The 22836-nt window shown below is 34.3% G+C and overlaps 1 protein-coding gene across 1 annotated transcript in view; it reads right to left on the bottom strand.

Annotated features, from left to right (window-relative positions):
* DOCK7 (dedicator of cytokinesis 7) overlaps positions 1-22836 on the bottom strand; it is a 229483-nt gene that overhangs the window by 184543 nt on the left and 22104 nt on the right. Inside the window, exons 3-7 of the mRNA XM_012639329.1 lie at positions 12190-12365; positions 11931-11999; positions 7035-7164; positions 6727-6939; positions 6272-6357 (exon numbers count right to left, since the gene is read on the bottom strand). Coding sequence (XP_012494783.1) covers positions 6272-6357; positions 6727-6939; positions 7035-7164; positions 11931-11999; positions 12190-12365 — 674 coding nt within the window. The remainder of the gene's footprint in view (positions 1-6271; positions 6358-6726; positions 6940-7034; positions 7165-11930; positions 12000-12189; positions 12366-22836) is intronic.

Below are 22836 nucleotides of genomic sequence, written 5' to 3'. Positions count from 1 at the left end.
AAAGAAAGAAAGAAAGAAAGAAAGAAAGAAAGAAAGAAAGAAAGAAAGAAAGATTCTTCACGCATTCAGTACACAACGCATACCATATTATTTCCATACTATCAAACATAGGCATGCTCAAGTTTATCAAGAAATGTCATTTGAAGACCAGCCATACTCAATGGCCATTAAACTGCAAAGAAAGTATTTATTTTTTTACTCACTATAAATGTAATACCATACAGGCTCATTTATTTAAGACATTGAGAACACAAAACATAAAAGAAAAAAACAATTTTTAATCATCCAGAAGACATTACTGATAAAATTTGACTTATTTTCTTTAGACTTTTAAAAAATTGGGTGTGTTTCCATATATTTGCTTATAAACAATTATAATACAATTTTGAAAATTTTATCAATATGTGTTGACTATTTGGACTTAAAGCCAATTTTCTCTGATATTAATATTGTTCCCTCAGTTTTCATTTGCTGAATATTTGACAATTATGTCTTAATATATATTTTTATTTTCAACCTTTCAGTTGCTTGTGCTTTATAGCAATCTCTTATTTTTTAAAAAATCATATAACTGGGGTTTTTTAATGCAGTCTAATAATCTTTTTCTTTCAATAGATAGTTTAGTCCATTTATACTTATTGTCAAGACTTATATTTGGATTCATTTCTAGCAGCTTATTTTTATTATTTTAGTTTTTCTAAGTGTCTTTCTATTCTTGCCTTCTTTTTGGATTGGCCAATTTTTCCCCTTTGTCTATAAATTACATTTCTACTTTTTAATGGTTATCTAAGAACTTTTAAAGTACATAGTTAACTTAAAAAGTATAATATTAACCAATATCTTTACTGTCTTCCCAAAAAATAAGACCTTAGAATGCTTTAATCCTAATCACTCCCCAATCGATACATTATGTTATCAATTTTGAGTTTTACCTTAATTATTTTAACCTCATAAACTAGACACTATTACAGTGAACACTGAGGTTTATCCTATGTTTTCCATTTCTTTGCTCATTCCTTCTTCTATCTAAAATCCTTCTCCCAAAGTATTTCCTTCAGAAGTTACCTTTTTAGTGACAAATTGTTAAGAAACACTTCTAGTCTTTATCAGTCTAAAAAATTTATTTACCTCAGCATTTGCAGGAGATTTCAAAAACTGAAGACAAATGCTTGGCATTCTCATTAAGAGATAATCTATTTCCACACACCTTGAATTTAGGCTAGCCTTGCAATGTTTTGATCTATAAATGATATGTTGTAAGAGTTCTAATCCAAGGCCACAAGAAGCCTTATAGCTTCTACTCTCTTCTTGCTGGAAATCCTTTCATCACCACATAAACAAGTCTAGGTTAGCCTACTGGATAATGAGAGAAGCATGGCTATTTCCCCAGCTGGCATTACATGAACTGCTAAACATGTAAATATGAAATTCCTAATCTGTCTACCAACTGCTAGACATATAAGTGAGGCCTTTATATTAAAAAAAGATCATCCAGTTACAGGCAAATTGGCTCACACTATAAAAACTACCTATATAACCCAAAGAATCATGAGAAATATTGAACATTTGCTGCTTTAAGATATTACATTTTAAGGTGGTTTGTAGTGTAGCAAAAACTAACTACTTCAAGAATATGTTTCTTGGAAGATAATTTTACTGGGTATAAAATTCGTGGTTGACAGTTATTTTCTCTTACACTGAAGATATCAATGTCTTCTCGCTTCCACTGTTGCTGTAATAAACCAGCTGTTGGATAATTGTAATTTCTTTGCATACAATCTCTTTTTCTCTCTGCTGCTTTTAATATATTCTCTTGGTTTTGGTGTTTTGCATTTTTACTATGTTTGGTCTAAGTGTCAATTTCTTTTTATTTATTCCCCTCTGGACCTCACTAAAAATCCAGAATTGAGAGTTACTACTGTTTCACGACTTCTGAACAATTCTCAGTCATTATTTCTTCAATAATTGTTTCCCTCTTCCCTAAGTTATTTCCATTATGGAATTCAAATTAGACTTTTTGTTGATACTCCTTTTGTATTTTCTATCTATTATGTCTCTGTGTACATTCTGTGTGAATACATGTTCAGTTTTATCTTCTAATTCACTTATTCACTCTTTAGTTTTATCTAATCTATGTTTATCACACCTGACTCTTTTTAAAATCTCCTGGTCAATTCTGAGTGTCTCTTGCTCCTCTATAATTTTTTTAAAAATTATTATTTACTTAAATATATTAAAAATACTTATTTCATATTTCATATTTTAAATCTGATTGATAGTCCTTTGCAGGTCTATAGTTTATTTTGGCATTTTTGTTGATTTATGACTAGAACTGGAACTTTCTCTGTAGAAATCTTTTGAGACCTAGGTTTTAAGTGGGTTCCTTCAAAAACAATTGATGTTTCTGCCAGGGTCCCAGGGCTACTACAAATCTAGAACCATTTTAAACTGAATTTTTGCCTTGAAGTTTTTTGAGCCACACAGATAATATGCAAGCTTATGGCTAGGAATTCTCAGAGTTTTCTCTCTCTTTCTTTTTTTTCCCTGTTGCCTGTCTGACTTCTCCCTGCCAGAGCCAAAGTTGTGACAAATAACTCTACGACTTTTAGTATTACTCCTATGACATTTGGTGTTAGCCATTTATGCAGAAGTCTGTTTCTACCCTGCTTGAATGTCAAGCCCTTTCCCTTGGGTAGCCCATTAAAACCAGGATAGGCAGTAGTCCTAATGTAAAACTAAGCTAGAGAATGCTTACCTCTGTGAAATTATGATTTCTTAGCATTTCTAGGCTTCTAAGAAATTCCTATCAGTTTGACCATCCCTGGGAAGTTACTTCCCTGAATGTCTAGACCACTATAACACTGACTAACAGTCTTCTTAACTATTACAAACAATTTTCTCATGCAGGATTAAAGGAAGGCTATTCTTGGAGAATAAAATGTAAAAGAAATTATTTTCAAGAATTTATCAGTTTCTATAATTAACTAAAATAAAGCTATCATTTCTAACCCTTTCTGAACTTATAAAGTGACCTCAAGTTCTTCTCTACCTTAAACCTGAATTTTTCTTATCATAGATATATCAGAGGTATATAATTCTTAGTTCAGAGTTTTTAACAAGAGCTGATCAAATGAAAGCTAAGGAAAATAGAATTATGTGAAAAATCATTCTATCTTTTCTCTAAGGGAAAAGTAACTTGTAACTTTTACTAGTCAAGAAGATCATAAATAAAACTATAATGAGACACCACTTCACACCTACTAGGATGGTTATGATCAAAAAACCAGACAATAACAAGTGTTGGTGAAAATGTGGAAAAATTAGAATCCTCATAACTTGCTGGTGGGAATAAAAATGGTGCAGCTGCTTTGGAAAAACGGTCTGGATAATTCCTCCAAAAGCTAAACATGGGGTTACCATACCAACCATAATTCCACTCTTAGGTACATACCCAAGAAAAATGAAAACATATATACCACAAAAACTTGTACACAAATTATGAATGTAATTAATAATAGCCAAAAAGTGGAAACAATTCAAATGTTCATTAACTGATAAACGGATAAACAAATGTGATATATCTATCCAACGGAACATCACTCAGCAATAAAAAGAAATAGCAGTACTGACACATGCTACAACATAGATAAAACTTGAAAACATTAGGAAAACTAAGTAAAAGAGGCCAAACACAAAAAACCACATATTGTATGATTCCATTTATAGGAAATATTCAGAGCAAGAAAATCCATAGAAACAGAAAGTAGACTGGTGGTTGCCTAGGGCTGGAGGAGTTAGGCAAAACAGGGAGTGACTGCTAACAGGCAGAGGATTTCTTTTTGGGGTGATGAAAGTACCCTAAAATTTATGTGATGATAGTTGCAAGATCTGAAATGTATTAAAACCCATTGAATTGTACACTGGCAAACTGACTGAATTCACTGATGAACTGTACACTGGATACACTTGAGTGAAATGCATAATATGTGAATTATATCTCAGTAAAGCTATTAGTTTTTTTAAAGCAGAAACAACCCAAGTGTTTGTCAAATGATGACTGGATAAACAAAATGTGGTGTATCCACACAGTAGAATATTGGTCAGCCATATAAAGGAATGAATGGCTGGGTGCAATGGCTCACACCTAAAATCCCTTTGGAAGGCCAAGACAGGAGGATTGCTTGAGCCCGGGAGATGGAAATTGCAGTGAGCTGTGATCACGCCACTGCACTCGAGCCTGGGCAACAGAGTGAGACCCTGTCACAAAAATAAGTAAGTAAGTAAAATAAATAAATAAAGGAAGGAATGAACTACTCATATATGCTATAACATAGATGAACCTTGAAAACTTATCCTATATGAAGAAGCCAGACACAAATGGCCACATATTATATAATTCCATTTATATACCATATTCAGAATAGGTAAATTCGTAGAGACAGAAAACAAATTAGTGGCTGCCAGGGCCTGAGGGGAAAGAAGAACAGAGAGTGACTGCTAATAGGTATTGCTATGGACTAAATTGTATGTCCCCAAAATTCTTATGTTAAAATCCTAACCCCAAGGTGACTGTATTTGGAGATAGGGCCTTTAAGGAGGTAATTAAGGTTAAACGAGGTCCTAAGGGTGCAGTACTAATCCCATGGAAGTGGTGTCCTTATAAGAAGACTAAGAAACCAAAGATGTCTCTCTTCCCATGCACACACAGAGGAAAGGTTCTGTAAGGACACAACAAAAAGGCAGCCATCTGCAAGCCAGGAAGAAAGGCCTCACCAGAAACCAACTGCCAGCACCTTGACCGTTGACTTTTAGCCTCCAGAACTATGAGAAATAAATTTCTGTTGGTTAAGTCACCCTGTCTATGGTATTCTGTTATGGCAGCCTGAATAGACTAACACAGGTATGAAGTTTGTTTCTGCTGTGATAAATATTTTAGTGATAGTTGCACAACTCTATGAATACATAACATTGACTTGTATACTTTAAAAGGGTGAATTTTATGATATGTAAATTATATTACAATAAAGCTATTAAAAAACAAAGTAAGAAGATTATAAGTAAGAACTGATGTTAAGTGTCCAGATATTCAAAAGACTCAATGCAGTTAATCTATCAAACAGGTTTCTGGATAAATCTAACTAAATATATAAAGCTTTAGCTTTCAAGAAAAGAAAACTGCCAGAATTATATAAAAAGTGGTCTATAACTATGAGTTGCTTCTTTTAGAAAGCTCTATGGGCCAGGCGCGGTGGCTCACGCCAGTAATCCTAGCACTCTGGGAAGCCAAGACGGGTGGATCGTTTGAGTTCAGCAGTTCGAGACCAGCCTGAGCAAGAGTGAGACCCCGCCTCTACTAAAAATAGAAAGAAATTAGCTGGACAACTAAAAATATATAGAAAATATTAGCCGGGCATGGTGGCGCAGGCCTGTAATCCCAGCTACTTGGGAGGCTGAGGCAGAAGGATTGCTTGATCCCCAGGAGTTTGAGGTTGCTGTGAGCTAGGCTGACGCCGCAGCACTCTACTCGGGGCAGTAGAGTGAGACTTTGTCTCAAAAAAAAAAAAAGAAAGCTCTATAAATTGAAACTTCTTTTTTCTTAAATCAGAACTAACAATTAACCTATACTGCTAACATGATATAATGAAAAGAGCATGAAGTTTATTTTTCAGTTACTGATAGCATAATAATGAGCATGCCAATTAACTTCTGCTAATCCTTTTGAATCCTGGTTTCCTCATTTGTAAAATGAAGAAAATAGTATCTACCTTATAGAATTACTATGAAGACAGCATGAAATAAAATAAGAGAAAGAACTTTGTAAAGCAGATTATAAATGTAAGAAACATCACCTCAATGATGTCAGTAGAAGTCATCTAACTTTTTTAAGGGAAAAAAATATGTACTTCAAAAAACAAGGCCTACCATGTAACAAATGTAAAATCAGCTCTTTAAGGAAAAAGATACTTTTTCTTTATATTCCCCAATCAAGAACGGTGTCTAGTAATAAACGTCGGTGAATATTTTCTCAAGTTTTGAGACTAACTGTATAGCTGTGGCAAAGAGTTATCTTTGCCTGTGAACCAAAAATGCTCTAAAGCTTAGCTTCACACATAAGTTCGAATGCTGGATAGCATTTAAAATTATGTACAGAACAATACTTCTCAAAAGGTCACAAATACAAGTATAAAATCTACTAACTAAGATTTTGTTATACTAGTACTCAAAATATTACCCTGGAAAATAAAAGTTATACAATAGAAGAAATACTCACTTGAGTGATAAACATTTTACAAGAAGTCTTTGACCAAAATGTTCTCTGGGTACATCGGGAACACTAAGCCTTTCTATTGATTCTTCCTACAAATTGACAAGCAACACAAAAGGAATATCCTCATTATATTTCAATTCTGTACAATTTATATTTTTATAAGAATCTATTTTACTAATCTTCTTAGTCTTCACAATTGAACAAAGAATGACCTATTTATCCACAAAGTCATTAAATCATATGTTCAATTCACAGAAATTACTCATTATGAATAAATTCACTAGTATAAGAAGTATTCATTTATAAAATTATAGCTATGTTTCAGTTAAATTTTATTCCCTACATTATTATAATACTATTATAATATTAATATAAATAGTATTTCATAATATATAAATCATACTCTCCAAATATCTATTTTGATACTCAGTTGCTTCTTTATATGTAAACATCTATACCTCATCTGGTGATGGATGCAAAGCAAAGAGTTCCTTGTAACGGTTTGATTTCCTTTGGTCATCATTCTGACGGTCTATTTCTTCATTCGGAGTTCGATCAAGTAAATTGGGAAGCAAAGCATCAGGAAGTGAATTTTTTAAGTCAAAGATACTACAGGCCCAGCTACCCCTTGGAGTATCATCTATTGACATTGAACGTCTCTTAAGATCATCCTGTCATGCAAAACATTAAATATGAAGATATTAATAAATAAAAAATAAACTATTTTAAAGTAAATTTTATAGTCATTTAAGAATAAAAATATTACTTGATCATCCTGGTAGTTGTTGCCATCTGGAGCTTCATCAGATTCAAAGACCTGTTTTGGCAAACCTTTTTGCCTTTCTTTCTGTTTATCTAATGTATTGGGATTAAATCCTGTTCCCAGTTTATGATATCTATTAAAAACAAAATAGTTAAATAAATATCAATTTTTAAAAATTTTTCCCTTTTTCAGCATTATTATGTAATAAGCCAAGTGTCATTTGCATTATTTCTTTACATAATAAGGATCTCCCGTAGTAGTTTTGAGTATGTTAAATAATTAACCAGAGGTTTAAGAAAATTTCCATTCAAAGTTCCTTTCACCCAACTAAAGAGCAGATTATGAGTTCCCAAAAGCAAACCATATTTTCCTTCTTTCCATGCCAACCATGTGTAATATAATTTAAGCCTGTACTTTCAATTCAGAGAACTGGTCAGTAAAAAGAAAACTTGGGAAGCCAGGTTGAAGAATAAAATGAAAATAATATTACATTAATAATAGAAAATAATATTACATTAATAGTAATACAAATTTCTAAAAGGTTAGATACATGTATGAAGCACTGAATCTTAAAATTTCAAATAGCCAAGAAATTTTTGCTATATCTCATTATTTATAAAAGATCTTAATCTAAAGCTGCAGACATGTAAAATGAAAAACAGCAAAATCTACAACACCATTGTATACATATATGGTTTAATTAACACTTTTTATATATATATTGCTAAGAACAACTCAAATCAATGTACCCTTCTTTCCAAACAACCCAATATCCAACAATATCAAATAAGAGTTGATCAAAGAGCAATTATTGTCCATGATTTAACAATTTGTAGAGTAAACTGTGGGAATATTTTAATTGGAGCAAAACAATAATGATTACCAGAAGATGATGTGGTTCTTGCTATCAGCCAATTAATGAAATAGTGAAGGCTCTACATGACTACCTGTCTAACTCCACACCATGACCATTTTTCTGACTCGTCTCTTGGCATTCTCACCCTCATTTATTCTATTTCAGCCACACTGTCCTCTCTACTATTCCTTCAACGTTTCCAGCATGCTTTGAATATGGGGCCTTCACATTGTATTGCTCTTCCTAGTAACACTCTTCCCCCAGATATCCACAGGGCTCACTTCCTTCAGGTCTGCTCAAAATCACCTTATCATTAAGCCTTCCTTATTTTACTTACATAAATAGAAAATGTTATCCCTCTTCTTGGCCTTCTCTATCCCTTTCACCCTACTTTTTTCTCCACAAGACTTATCTCTATCATATTTATTATATATTTATTTGTGTTTGTTTATTGTCTATTGACCTCTTGCCCCACTAGAACATAAGCTTCATGAGGGTAAGGAGTTGGTTTTGTTCACTGTTGTATCATCAGTGTTTAGTGTAGTGCCTGGTACATAGAATACTCTCAATAAACATTTGTTGAATGAATAAATAAAGTATTTTCTGTCCCTTTATCACTCTGCTAAATTATGGAAGAATTTTGTGGTTTCACCTTATCATTCACTATTTCACTCTTTAGCCATATCCACTCTACCATTAAGCCCATCTGCTGAGTTTTTAATATTTTTCACTGATTAAAAGTTTAATTTTCAAAGATAATGAATTGATTTTTATATGGTTAACATATCCTGTCACATATTTTATATACATTGATACATAAGTATATTCATTATACTAATGGGTATTAATCTGTGTTCTATTGACTGTTTCCTAAATTATTAGTTCTTTTATTTGTAGTTTCTGATAATTCTCTTTCAAATGTATTGGCTTTCATCAAATACTTGCCAATTCTGGGGTATATGTTCAGTTTTGAATTTGCATCCCCCACATTTGTCTTGAACTAATCTGGGGTATCTGCTTACCCCAGACCATATCCAGTAGCTGTAGGGAAGGTAGAGATCATGCTGGCAGGCAAAGTCTGCCAGTACCTAGTCGTCTAAGTATGAGGGCTCCTTCTTTCTTCAAGGTAAGCTCACCCTGGGCACTATCTTATCTGCTCAAGTACAGCTCCTAAAAAACAGGTAGTTGTCTCTGCTGCCACTGCTGTGCACACATGGTATAGGGGGTTTCAAAGTAACCAAGTCTCCAACATTTGCTCCAGGTCCCCCACCATTGCCTGTATTTACTGCTTCTGAGCTTAAAGCACTACTGAAGCTTTTGCATATATTTTCTCCTTAGATTATTCTTTCCTGTGGTTTTCTCTTATATTCCAATCACACCTATCTTCTGTTGTTGAGAAATACCTCATAGCTTCTAGTTCACCAAAAGTACCCCTTTTGTCTTCCAATTACCAGAGCAGATAACATATAATAACTAGCATAACATAAAAAAATATATAAGCTTTAGAATCTGATAGCCCTATGTTCTAATTCTGGTTACCTCATCTTTTGGCTTGTGGGATCATAGAGAAATTATTTAACTACTCTGAGCTTGAGTTATCTTATCTATTAGAACCTTAAATTAGGTGAGTATAAAGTGCTCAATGAAATGCCTAGCACATAGTAAGTTCCCATATTTAATACCCTTTTCCTCTTGCCTAAACCAAGGTTAGCAACCCCTTGATTAGAATTAAGTAACAGATTCCATGATTCTGATGTCAATATATTTTACAGCTAACCTCTTCTTATTAAGATTTCTAATAACAGGTTTCCAACATATATGCATAGAGGTAAAGCCTTTTGAATTATCTGACAGAAGAACAGTTTCTTTCAGTAATGTCTAAAATCTGGCTACTAGAATACTTACCAAAATTGTTAAGTTCATAAAAACAGCTCTTTTATATAAAGGGCAGAAGACTGTGCTTTTATTAGGTCACACTAAAACTAAAAACCACGTCAACATTATCCCCCAGAGTGATATTTAGCATAGTATTAAGCCCAGTGAAATAAGACAGCAGCCATGAGGGCAAAACAATAAGCAATGCTTTTGCTAGTGCTATTTAGCATAGATTACTTCATTTGTGAAAACTATAATGTTATATCAGAATTCTCCACTACTTCAGTCATTATATCTCCCTTAGTAAAATAAGGCTAAGAAGTTTCAGTATGAAAATGCTTTTTGTTATGCAAATTAGCAAAAGAAAAGTAGTTTTATTTTGTTTCTTAATCTGAGTTGATATTTCAAACACAGTCCATTAGAAAAATAAATCTTGGGTAGAATAAAACATTATTTTTAACAAATATTTACCTGATTAGATATACAGGTCAAGGACCTAAAACCATTAGTTAGAAAGGGCAGAGACCTTTCAAATAGCTTGATCTAGAAAACTGGCTATTAAATTTAACTTAGCTACTTAAGTTTCATTAAATTGGATTTTTTTTTGAGAAATACAAATTATTCATCGATATCTTGCCATGATTTCACAAAAGAATTAGACTTCAAAATCATTATCATCATATATTATTAGTTCTTAATGATTTATAATAGTATAGAAATACTATTCCTACAAACCTATTACTTTATAAGGAAAATAAGTAAAAGTAACTGTGGGGGCTTATTAAGTTATATTGGGTTATTGAGTATGAAATGTCCAATTTCCTTAAGTACTAAGTTTGACAGTTGATATCTCTGACATTTCACTTTAACACTTCTTGTTTTATTTTTATTTTGAGGGTACATGCTCAGTCTTTCAAAAGCACATTTTGGCTTGTGAATAATCTTTCATATTTTTTTTAAAGCAATTTTTGTGAAACCATGGATAAGTCAAAAATTCATGTTATTTATGAACATCAGTTGCATTGTGGAACCAATGCAGTACAGACAGCTCAAAATATCAACGAAATGTTTGGGAAGGATGTGGCTAATGAACACACAGTATATCAATGGTTTGAAAAGTTCCGTTCTGCTGATATCAATCTTGAATATGAGTCACGTGGGCAACCTGAGACCAAGGTGGATAATGATGAGCTGAAAGCTGTAGTGGAAGCGAATCCATCTCAACCTACACATGAAAAGCAGCAAGGTTCGACATTATTATTCCAACAATATTGGACCATTTGAAACAAATCGGCAAGGTAAAGAAGCTGGATAGATGAGTTCCACGTGAATTAAACAAGAGTCAGAAGAGAAGTCATCTCAAAGCTTGCCTTTCATTGCTGTCATGATATAAAGGTGAACCATTTCTACACCGTATTGTTATATGTGATGAAAAATGGATTCTTTTTGACAATCGCAAGCATTAGGCACAATAGCTGGATACAAATTAAGTGCAGAAACAGTTCAAAACCAAATACTCATCAGAAAAAGCTAATGGTGCCTGTTTGGTGGTCCAGCCCTGGTATTATCCACTATAGCTGCATGAAACCTGGTCAACTGATTACAGGAGATGTCTACTGCAACCAGCTGGATGAGGATGCTGGTCATTAAGAGTCAAGAGAGACAGGCCAGTCCTCTGGCCAGACAACGCTTTGTCTCACAAACAATGCTACTCAAACTACAGAAGCTGGACTTGGAAACTCTTGTCATTCACTGTATTCACGAGACCTTGCACCAACTAACTACCACTTCTTCCAGGCTTTGGACCACTTCTTGCAAGGAAAAATATTGAATTCTTAACAAGCTGTGGAAAACAACTTTCACGATTTCATTACCACTCGCTCTGCAGGCTTCTTCACTGCTGGCATAAACAAGCTACTGTTAAGATGGCAAAATTGTGTTGACAGTTTAGGTGCATACTTTGATTAATTGTACTGCTTCTTGTTTGAGATATAATAAACTACACTTTTGACTCGAAATTGGACATTTCATACATAAGGTTCTTCTTTGTTTTTTCAACTATTTTGTTTAAATAAATTTTCTTATGTCACAATTATTACTCACCTATCTTAATCCATTTACAAATCCTACTCAGTATTTTTAAATGTTATAATAAACATATAACTTACTTTCTGATCACAATTGCCCAGTCTTCTGTATAACTTCTTATACAATCTCTAACATGTGGATCCATTTCACTATTTTTAAAAAGAAAATATATTTGTAATTTAGAAAGGAAAGCACTGATGTTTGTGAATTTGGTTGCTGCAGTTCATGTTCTTATAACAAGAAACAACATCACCACAAGAAATAGGCTCTAAATAATATAATGGAAGGCAGCCTTTCTATAGTTACACTAAAACCAAAAGTAGGTAAATGTCTCCTTACCTTTCTTCAGGTACAGCTGAAACAAGTGTTCTGCAGTCCCGAGGACTATAAACAACTTCAATATCATCTGGAGGAAATTCAATTAATTCCCTTAAAGGCCCAGAATCCACAGCTAAAGGATGAGTAATGAGGTAATCTTCAAAATCTACTGGATCTACTGCTTCAGTAAGGGGCACCTTTATAAAAAGAGGTGGGAGTAAGAGGTAGACAGAAAGAGACGAATGTAAGAATTTTAAAACTTTAAAGAAAATTTATTTTTTTAAAAACATAATATGCTTTTAACCTAGTTTTTTCTAAAATTTAACATGTTCAGCCAGAAGCGCTGAAGAAAACAAAAAGTGTTGGCCTTCTTAGACTCCTTTATGCTTTTGGTCATACTCTCTTTAACCTTCTTGATTAGACTTTGCCTATAAATCTCACATAAAAATAGTAAGAATAATAATAATAATTAAAGTTTTATTATACTTTACAGTTTACAAAATACTCATTGAAAGAATTCTTTTTTCTTTTTTATATCTTTGGAATTTTCATTGTTAAGTTTCTAAAATAGTGCTTTTACTTTATTTGTTACTGTTGATTTTCCTAGTAAAAACATATAACCAGACTGTGGTGGGCTGAAAAATGGCCCTTCCAAAATTCTCCCCATCCTAATCCATAGCCCTTGTGCATGTTAACTTACATGGAAAAAAATAAAAGTGTCTTTGCAGATGTGATTAAGGACCTTAAAATGGGGACATTATCCTTGATTATCTAGGCAGGTCCTAAATGCAATCACATATATCTTATAAGGAAACAGAGGGAGATTTGGGCCATACACAGAGAAGAAAGCCATAATGAAGATGGAACTGAAAGAGATTTGAAGATTCTGGCCTTAAAGATATAAGTGATGTAGCCATAAGTCAAGGAATGCCAAAAGCCACCAGAATCTGGAAAAGGCAAGGAAGTGATGCTCCCCTAAAGCCTCTGAAGGGAGCACAGCCCTGCCAAAGCCTTGATTTCACTCCAGTGATACTGATTTAAGACTTCTGGCCTCTAGCACTCTGGAGAATAAAGTTCTTTTGTTCTAAGCCACCAAGTTTGTGGTAATTTGCTACAGTAGCCACAGGAAACTAATACACAGATCCCATTAAAAGTATCTACTAGCAACAATAAAAGATTCACGGTAATCTTTAGCCAGGCTGAAAATATACTTTTTAATAACATACTTCTTATCTAGTTCAAGAAAGACAAAACTACAAAGGATATATAACAAATGTGCAGTTGTAGACCAATGAAAATAAGACCATGTTATTTCTCAGGATGTTCATCTGTAATAAAAACACTGAAACTTGCCTCTGTGTAGGTATATGTCATTAAGTGGAAGTGCTCTAATCAATGCTGTTTTGGATTGAACAACTAGCAACATTTTAAAGATATTAAGTAAAATAATAAATGACTAATACATCTTAAATAGTCAAAAGACAGTAGTTATTATTATCATGAATGTTATCTCATTTAAACCTCTCCCAACCCCTGTAAATTAGAGATAATTACTATTTCAATTCTACAGATAAAGGGATCCTTGTGCTCAAAGAGGTTGACCAAAATCTGAAAATAAAGCCACAAAATGGTAGAACAGAAATTTGAAATTGAGTCTCTGAGCTCTAAAACTTGTGGGTTTTTCTCTCATAAGCATTCTATCTTACTTATCCTATGAAGTACAAAGTTTACTATGATGTTCCTAACAAAGGGAGAGAAAGCAATCCAACAGGAAGAGAAATCTTTCTTCAACCTTTGTTGCTGGAACAACTGAATGTCCATATGAAAAAAAAAAAAATGAACCTTAGTCTTTACATCACAACATACACAAAAATGAAATTAAGATGGATCACAGACATAAATACAAATGCTAAAACTATAAATCTGCCAGAAGAAAACACGCCAGAATGTCTTTATGATTTGGGAGTAGGAAAAGTTTTCTTAGATATGATACAAGAAGGAACAATTATAGAAAATTTTGATGTATCAAAAGAGACTATTAAGAAAATGATTAGGCAAGCCATACTAAGAGAAAATATTTACAAAACATATTTTATAAAAGACTAGTATCTGGAATATATAAAGAAGTCCTAGCCTGGGCAACAATGAGACCCCGTCTCTACAAAAAATTAGCCAGGCCTGGTGGCATGCACCTATAGTCCCAGCTACTTGGGAGGCAGAGGCAGGAGATCGCATGAGCCTAGGAGTTCGTGGTTGCAGTGAGATATGATGATACCACTGTACTCAAGCCTGGGCAACAGAGTGAGACGCTGTCTTAAAAAAAAAAAAAAAAAAGTCCTATATATCAATATAAATAAATGGGAAAAAAGTTGATATTTCACAAAAGAAAATATAAGAATGGTCAATAAACATATGAAAATGTGCTCAACATCAAAAATTACTAGGGATACTTCCCCTTCTAGGAAGATGGAATAGACGAACTTTTCCTTCTTCTTTCTACTAAGGAAAACTATAAACCCTGGACATTACGTATAAAACAAACGTAAGAAGATTCTGAAAGGTAGAGAGAAAAAGGCAGACCAGCAGGGAGATCTGGAGCTAGAGAAGCCCTTAACCCAGAAACACCAATGAACACAGAAGAAAAAAAAAGCCCCAACAAAAAACCTGTTCTCCCCAGCCAAATGATCAAGAAAGAGGCAGCCTAACAAAACAAAAAAACATTTAGATAATAATTGCTCTACTCTAGCCAAATATTGCATGAAAACTGTGGCCCCATCCATAACCCACAATAGCAAAGACCAAGTGGGGAGCTGGGCTTCTACTCTCACCAAGCTGTAACAAGGCACCCCAACTCTTTTTACCAGAGTAATAGAAAAGAAGTCCAAGTAGGAAATTGGGATTTTCATACCTACTGAACAGTAATGAGTCCCTCAACCCCACAGTGTCAATAGAGGCCACTTAGGGAAAGTGGACATCCACTCTCACTAAGTGACAACAAGGCTCCTCTTTCCTTTATCCCTGAGGATGTGTCAGAAAGGCCTAGTGGAGAGTCAGTACTTCCATCAGTGCCCAGTGTAAAGGCCACACACTCCTGGATGTCAGTGGAGGTCATGTGAGGAACAGTAATGAGGCGCTACTGCCCTTCCCAGCCAAGTGGTGTGAGCACTGATCTAGCAGAAGTGGGAACTCCCACTCCTGCCCAACAGTCACAAGGAGCCCTTCTCCTCCTTGTGTATCAGTAGGATGAGTGGGAAACCTGGACTTCTACCCCATCTGTCCACAACAAGGTAATACCCACCCATCTACAACTAGAGCAATGTCAGAGGAAGCCAGCTAAAACATGTTTAAATAAGATCTAGAGATTTACAACATGAGACCTAAAATGTCCAAGTTACAATCAAAAATCTCTCATCGCACTAAGACCCAGGAAAATCTCAGTTCAAATGAAAAAAGATAATCTATAGATGTCAATACCAAAATAAGAGATCTCAGCATTATGTGACAAAGATTTTAAAACAAACATCATAAAAGTGCTTCAACAGCAATTGCAAACACTTTTAAAACAAATGAAAAAACAGAAACTCTCTATAAAGAAACAAAATCTCAGCAAAAAAAACCAGAAGATATAAAGAAGGACTAAATGGAAATTTTAGAACTGAAAAATACAATAACCAAAATAAAAAATACAACAGGTGAGAACAATAGTAGAATAGAGGGGACAAAGGAGGTAAGAATCAGTTAGCTTGAAGAAAGAAAAATAGAAATTACCCAGTCTGAACAGCAGAGAGAAAATAGAATAAAAAACAAACCAAAACAAAATAAAACCAAAAACAGAACTTCAGGGATTACAAGAAAATATATGAGATTCATGTCACCAGAATCCTGGAAAGTGAAGAAAAAGAGCACAGGCAGAAAAATATCTAAAGAAATAATGGTTCAAACTTCTAAATTTTACAAAAAGATGTAAGCCTATAGACTCAAGAAGCTAAGCAAATCTTAAATAGGGTAAACCCAAAGAAATATATGCCAAGACACATTAGTCAAATTTCTGAAAACTAAAGATAAAATCTTGAAAGCAGTGAGGGGAAAATAACACCTTACTTCTAGAGGGAAAAAAAATTCAAATTACAGATTTCTCATCAAAAATCATGGTGGCCAGAAGAAAGCGACATGACATTTTTCAAGTACTTAAAGAGGCCACTCACGCCTGTAATCCTAGCACTCTGAAAGCCAGAGGCAGGAGGATCGCTTGTGGTCAGGAGTTCAAGACCAGCCTGAGAAGGAGCGAGACCCCCATCTCTAAAAATAATTTAAAAATTAGCCAGGTTTGGTGGCGCATACCTGTAGTTCCAGCTATGTGGGAGGCTGAGGCAGAAGGATCACTTGAGTGGGGGAGTCTGAGGTTGCAGTGAGCTATGATAACATCACTGTACTCTAGCTGGGGCAATGGAGTGAGACTCCATCTCAATCAATCAATCAATCAATTGATAAAAGAACTGTTGACCCAGAATTCTAGATACAGCAAAATTAGCTTCAAGAACAAAGGGGAAATCATGACATATGCTGATAAAGAAAAACTAAGAGACTTTGTCACCAGCAGACCTACCCTAAAACAATGGCTAAAAGAAATTCCCTAAACATAAAGGAAACAATAAAAGGCATCTGGGAACATCAGGAAGGAAAAACTAATACAGTATAGGGGAAAATATAGGTAAATGCAATATACTTTCCTTCTTCTCCAATGTGATTCTAAACATATGTAAAGAAAATGTTTCAGATGATTATATTAATATACAGGGGAGAGTAAAGGGAGGTAAAGGTAGGTAAAGTTTCTATACTTCACTCAAACTGGTAAAACAGCAACATAGTGTGATAAGTTAATGTATATATAGTACCTTGAGCAGCCACTAAAAAAAGCTATACAAAGAGATACTCTCACCAACACTATAAATCAAAATGGAATTCTAAAAAATGTTTAGGTAATCCCCAGAGAGACAGAAAAAACAAAACAGAGATGTGAAAAACAGAACAAAAAATAAAATGGTAGATTTAAACTCTTGCGGAACAATAACAACATTAAATATAAATGGCTTACATATACCAATAAATATAAGAGATTGGCAGAATGGATTTTAAAATATGACCTACCTACAGGGTATCTATAAAAAACTCACTTCAAATAATACAACATAGGTAGGCTAAAAACAGAAGTATGGAAAAGGATACACCAAGCAAACATTAATCAAAAGAAAGCAAGAGTAGCTGTGTTAATATGGGAAAAGTAGAGTTCAGAGCAAAGAAACATACCAAATAAAGAGAGTATTACCTGATGATAAACACGATGGCCCACCAACAGGACAAAGCAATATTAAATGTGTGCATATTAATCAACAGAGCTATAAATTAGGTGAAGCAAAAACTGATAGAACTAAAAGAAGAAGTAAGACATATTCGCAATTATTGTAGGGGATTTTAAGAGATCCCTCTCAACAACTGAAAGCCAACCAAACAGAAAATCAACAAGGATATGGTAGAACTCAACAGCTCCACCAACCAAGACGTTCTAATTGACATTTATAGAACACTCCATCCAACGACAGCAGAATATACATTTTTTCAAAGGCTCGAAAAGTATATACCAAGATAGACCATATCCTGACCCATAAAATAAACCTCGACAAATTTAAAAGAACTAAAGTGAGACAAAGTATGTTCTCTAACCACAATAGAACCAAACGAGAAAGTAGCAACAGGAAGATAACAGGAAAATCTCCAAACACTTAGAAATTAAGCAATACACTTCAGTTATAGAAGTCTGAAAAGTAAAATGAAAAAGTACATTGAACTAAATGAAAATACAATGTAAAATTTGTGAGACGAGGGAAATATAGATCATAAATACAATGAGATATTACTTCACACCTATTACAATGGCTACTATGTTTTTTAAAAATGGAAAATAACAAGTGTAGGCAAAGATATGGAGAAATTGGAACCCTTGTGTGTGGCTGGTAGAAATGTAAAGTGGTACAGTTGCTGTGGAGAACAGATTGGTGGTTCCTCAAAAAATATGCAATAAACATAGAATTATCCTATGATCTAGCAATTCCACTTCTAGGTATATACCCAAAAGAATTGAAAATAAGGACTCAAACAGATACTTACATACCCAAGTTCATAGCGGGATTATACACAATAGCCAAAAGGTAGAAACAACCCAAATGTCCATCAACAGATGAATGGATAAACAAAATGTGATATATACATACAATGGAATATTATTCGGCCTTAAAAAGGAATGAGATTCTGATACATGCTACAACCTGAATGAACCCTGAAAACATTCTGCTGAGTAAAATAAGCCAGATGCAAAAGGACAAATATTATATGATTTCACTTATATCAAGTACATAAAATAGGCAAATTTATAGAGGCCGGAAACAGAGTTACCAGGGGTTAGGAAGAAGGGGAAATGGGTAGTTATTGTTTAACACATGGACTGCCACACTAGAAAAAAAATTCTTTTCCTTGGGGCCACAGTGTTTTATTACAAAAATAGAATAAAAACTTCGAAAACAAAATGGTCCTTTTTAATTTAATGAAAAATTTGTTATTTTTTTGGTTTTCTGTATGTGAGTTATATGCAATTAAATTGTCAATATTAATTGTAACAATAAGAACATCAACAAGTAAGATTTTCACAAACTAACTGTAGTTACATATGCTTTACAAGGCCCTAGGCTCAAAACTAGCGTGAGTTAAATATAACTCACATGATTGGGTACAGGGTTTCAGTTTGGGATGATGAAAAAGTCCCGAAAGTGGACGGTGGTGATGGTTGTACAACACCGTAAATGTACTTGATGTCAGTGAACTGTATACTTAAAACTGGTTAAAATCATAAATTTTGTTATATGTATTTTATCACTATGTATTATAAAGGTAATACATAAATATATATAAATTTAAAATAAAATTTAAAAAATTTTTTCTAATTCAATGCTTCTCCACCCAGATATTATTTATAGGGTGCTATACATTTCAGGATTCAAAATGTCACAAATGAATACTCAATGAAAATAATGACAAAACCTGGAAGGTCCATATTTATATCTAATTCAAATTGAATTTCTTCTGAAAGAACGACCAACCATATCAACAGAAACTGTTTGGGTAGGGGAGGAAGATATGACACTCCCTTAAAAAATCGTATGGAAGATAAACAATAATCTTGTTTTGAAAAGTCATGTATAAGGTCACTGGTGTCCACACAGTGGCTCCTGTCTGTAATTCCAGCACTTTGGGAGGTTGAGTTGGGAGGATAGCTTGAGACCACCCTGAGCAACATAGCGAGACCCCATCTTTACAAAAAAATTTAAAAAAAAAAAAATTAGCTGGGCATGGTGTCATGCACCTGTAGTCCCAGCTATTCAAGATGCTGAGGGGGTAAGATGGCTTGAGACCAGGAGTTCAAGGCTGCCAGGAGTTATAATCATGCCACTACACTCCAGCCTGGGCAACAGAGCAAGATCCCATCTCTTAAAAAAAAATTAAAATAAAAATAACAGATAAGGTCACTGGCTTTCTAGATGTAGTGTTAGCTAGACTTTGATCAAGGAAACATTTCCTTTTGCTACAACAGTCCAACAGTCTCCATTCTCTCTGATGCCCATCAGAGACAGCTGGCTGGGTTAGCGTTGGGATGTCATGATGAGCTGCTTACAACTTTAAATCATTTTGTAAGAGTTAAGACTCCAAAGAAAGATTCTATATTTACTGACCCGAAGAGGAGACTGGATGATGATTCTTTTGTTTTTTTGAGATGGGGGCTAGCTCTGTCACCCAGGCTGTAGTGTAGTGGCATGATCATAGCTCACTGCAGCGTCAAACTCCTGGGCTCAAGTGATCCTCTCTGTCTCAGCCTCCCAAGTAGCAGGTATATGCCAACACACCCAGATAATTTTTTTAAAAATTTTTTGTAGAGATGGGGTCTCACTGTGTTGCCCAAGGTAGTCTTGAACTACTGGCTTCAAGTGATCCTCCCACCTTAGCGTCCCAAAGTGCTAGGATTACAGGCGTGAGCCACCATACCCGGCCTGGATCATGATTTTATAAAAGAGTTGGCAGGGCAGTAAGCAGGGCTAAAGGGTGTCAAGAGGGAAGTAAAAGTGGAACACCACAAAAATCTCTCAAAAGCAATATGAGACACTGTCATACTTCAACAATAATTGCATTGGAATCTTAGCTGACATGTTTTAGTGTTGAGATCTCTTTTCAGTCCTTTCTGATGTACCATCAAAAATTCTGGTATTTAATTAGTGGTTATTTTGGGGAATAAAAAGGGTGAGAGCTAAAAGGTTTCTTTTTGAGGTGATGAAAATGTTCTAAATTGACCGTGGTGATGGTTGCCCACATCCTTGAATATATAAAATCCACTGATCTATACACTTTAAATGGATGAATTGCATAGTATGTGAATTACATCTCAATAAAGCTGTATAAGAAGTAGAGCCAGAATCCGGTCAGTTAACAGGAAATAGAGGGTGAGAGAGAAACAATTCTACAAGAAAGCAAACATAAAATCCCAAAGGCAGTAAATTCCATAAGATAATTAATTTCCTCAATAAGTCAACAACACAATAAAAGTGCAGTTATAACTTGGAAGAAGGAGAAACAGCTTTAGTTTTTTTAAAAAATACTCAAGTGATCTAACACCAAATTCCACCTTTGGATCTTGTCTGGATTCTGATTTGAATAAACCAACTGTAAAAAGACATTTATGAGACAATCAAGGAAATTTAAAATGCACTGGATAGTAAATGATACCAAGGAATTACTGTTAATTTTGTTAAGTGATAATAGCAGCACTGTAGTTAAGAAAATGTCAATGTGTATACTAGCCTTTCTACCATAGCGAATGTCTGAAGATTCTCATAATTTAAAAAAAGTACTTCTTCAGAGAGAATACAAAGGAAGAGATTGAAGTTAGCGAGCACTGACAACCTTTTGAAAAATTTTATTGTAAAGAAGAGCAAAGAAATACTGGGGGTTAGAGACTGGTGGGAAAAGTTGGGAAAAAAAACAGGATTTTTTTAAATGGGAAAAATAACAGCATGCTTGAATACTGATAGGAATGATCCAGTAAATAGAGAGCAAAATAATGATGATATAAAAGAGAAAGGAGAATTACTAAAGTACTATACTTGAATAATTGAGAGAGGTTGTGATCTAGTAAATAAGTGAAGGGATTACCCTCCATGGTACACTAGTGGTTCCTCTGTAGTAACTAGTGAACAGGTAGACTACATAGGTACAAATGGTAGGTGGATAGATGTGGTGGTGGGAGTGTGTGGACATTCTCTTCTGACTGCTTCAATTTTCTCAGGAAATAAGAAGCAAAGTCATCCTATGAGTGAAAATGGTGAAGAAGGATGACAAGTTTAAGGAGAAAATAGAAGACATGAAATAAGTCAACTAAAATAGTTACAGAATGAATGGACTAGGAAAAAATAATGCCTGCTTGGCAATATTAAAGACTTCATGAGTTTGTGGTCATAAATTTAAAGTGAGGCCAGTCAGTGGGATTGTGTGTTTTTCTCTAGCCACATTCAACTGCACAGATGTAGGTATGAAGTAAACAGAGATTTAGATTTAAACAGCACTGAGGTTGTACCAAGGGGTAAGATGACATGAGAAAAGGTTAAGGAAGTCAAAAGTACATGCAAGAGAGTAACTATATAGATCAATATATAATTTAGGTGTGGTAAAAAGAGAAAAGAGGACAAGGGGTAAGGGTCAGTAAAAAGTCAGCAGGTTCATGGATTCTAGGTCCTGGTGGGGTAGGACAGTTAGAGTCAGGGTACCAGAATAAGAGGGCAAGAAAGACAAGAGGTGGTGATCAGAGAGTGGGAAGCATAAAACTGAGATTACACATGGTACACAGTTATTCACAATGACAAAATCTAGGATCTGACTATGGGAATTCTGAGTAGCTGAGTTGTAATTCAGGATGTTATCACCAGAGGAGAGGAGCTCAAGATCCCAAAAGTGTACTGGAAGGATCATCTCCATGTATACTGAAATCACCCAGAAATCCATATATTCTAAAATTTCTCAAATTAGCATGTTACTGTAATTAAAAGTAAACCTGTTTTAAAATTTTAATAACATAAACATTACATACATATCATTATAAGTCACTGTTACTTCCCTATTTATTCAATAATGAGTACCCTCCTTTCACAGCTAAATGAAAAAATGTTAATATATTATACATTAACTTCATCCTATCATGCTTACGTAATTTTTTAGTATTTCACAGCATTTGAAAAAATAACCTCTAATTTTAAGACAAATGAACGTATGTTTTAAATTCATATTCCTAATATAACTAATAAATGTGAGTTTTTATCAACACTGATTATCCTCATGCCAGCTTAATAAGAGAACATTTATTTATGCCTCTGACACAGGACCTGGCTTACAGTAATGATTCAATAAATATAAATTCATTTTTATTAAAGGGCATAGATAATATTACAAACCCACATAATTATTTAATATTTACTTCAGGGGCCGGGCGCAGTGGTTCACGCCTGTTATCCTAGCTCTCTGGGAGGCCGAGGCGGGCAGATTGTTTGAGCTCAGGAGTTCGAGACCAGCCTGAGC

Source organism: Propithecus coquereli, unplaced genomic scaffold, assembly GCF_000956105.1.
Source record: "Propithecus coquereli isolate 6110/MARCELLA unplaced genomic scaffold, Pcoq_1.0 Scaffold14, whole genome shotgun sequence".
NCBI lineage: Eukaryota > Metazoa > Chordata > Mammalia > Primates > Indriidae > Propithecus > Propithecus coquereli.
This window is presented reverse-complemented; position numbering and strand designations above follow the sequence as displayed.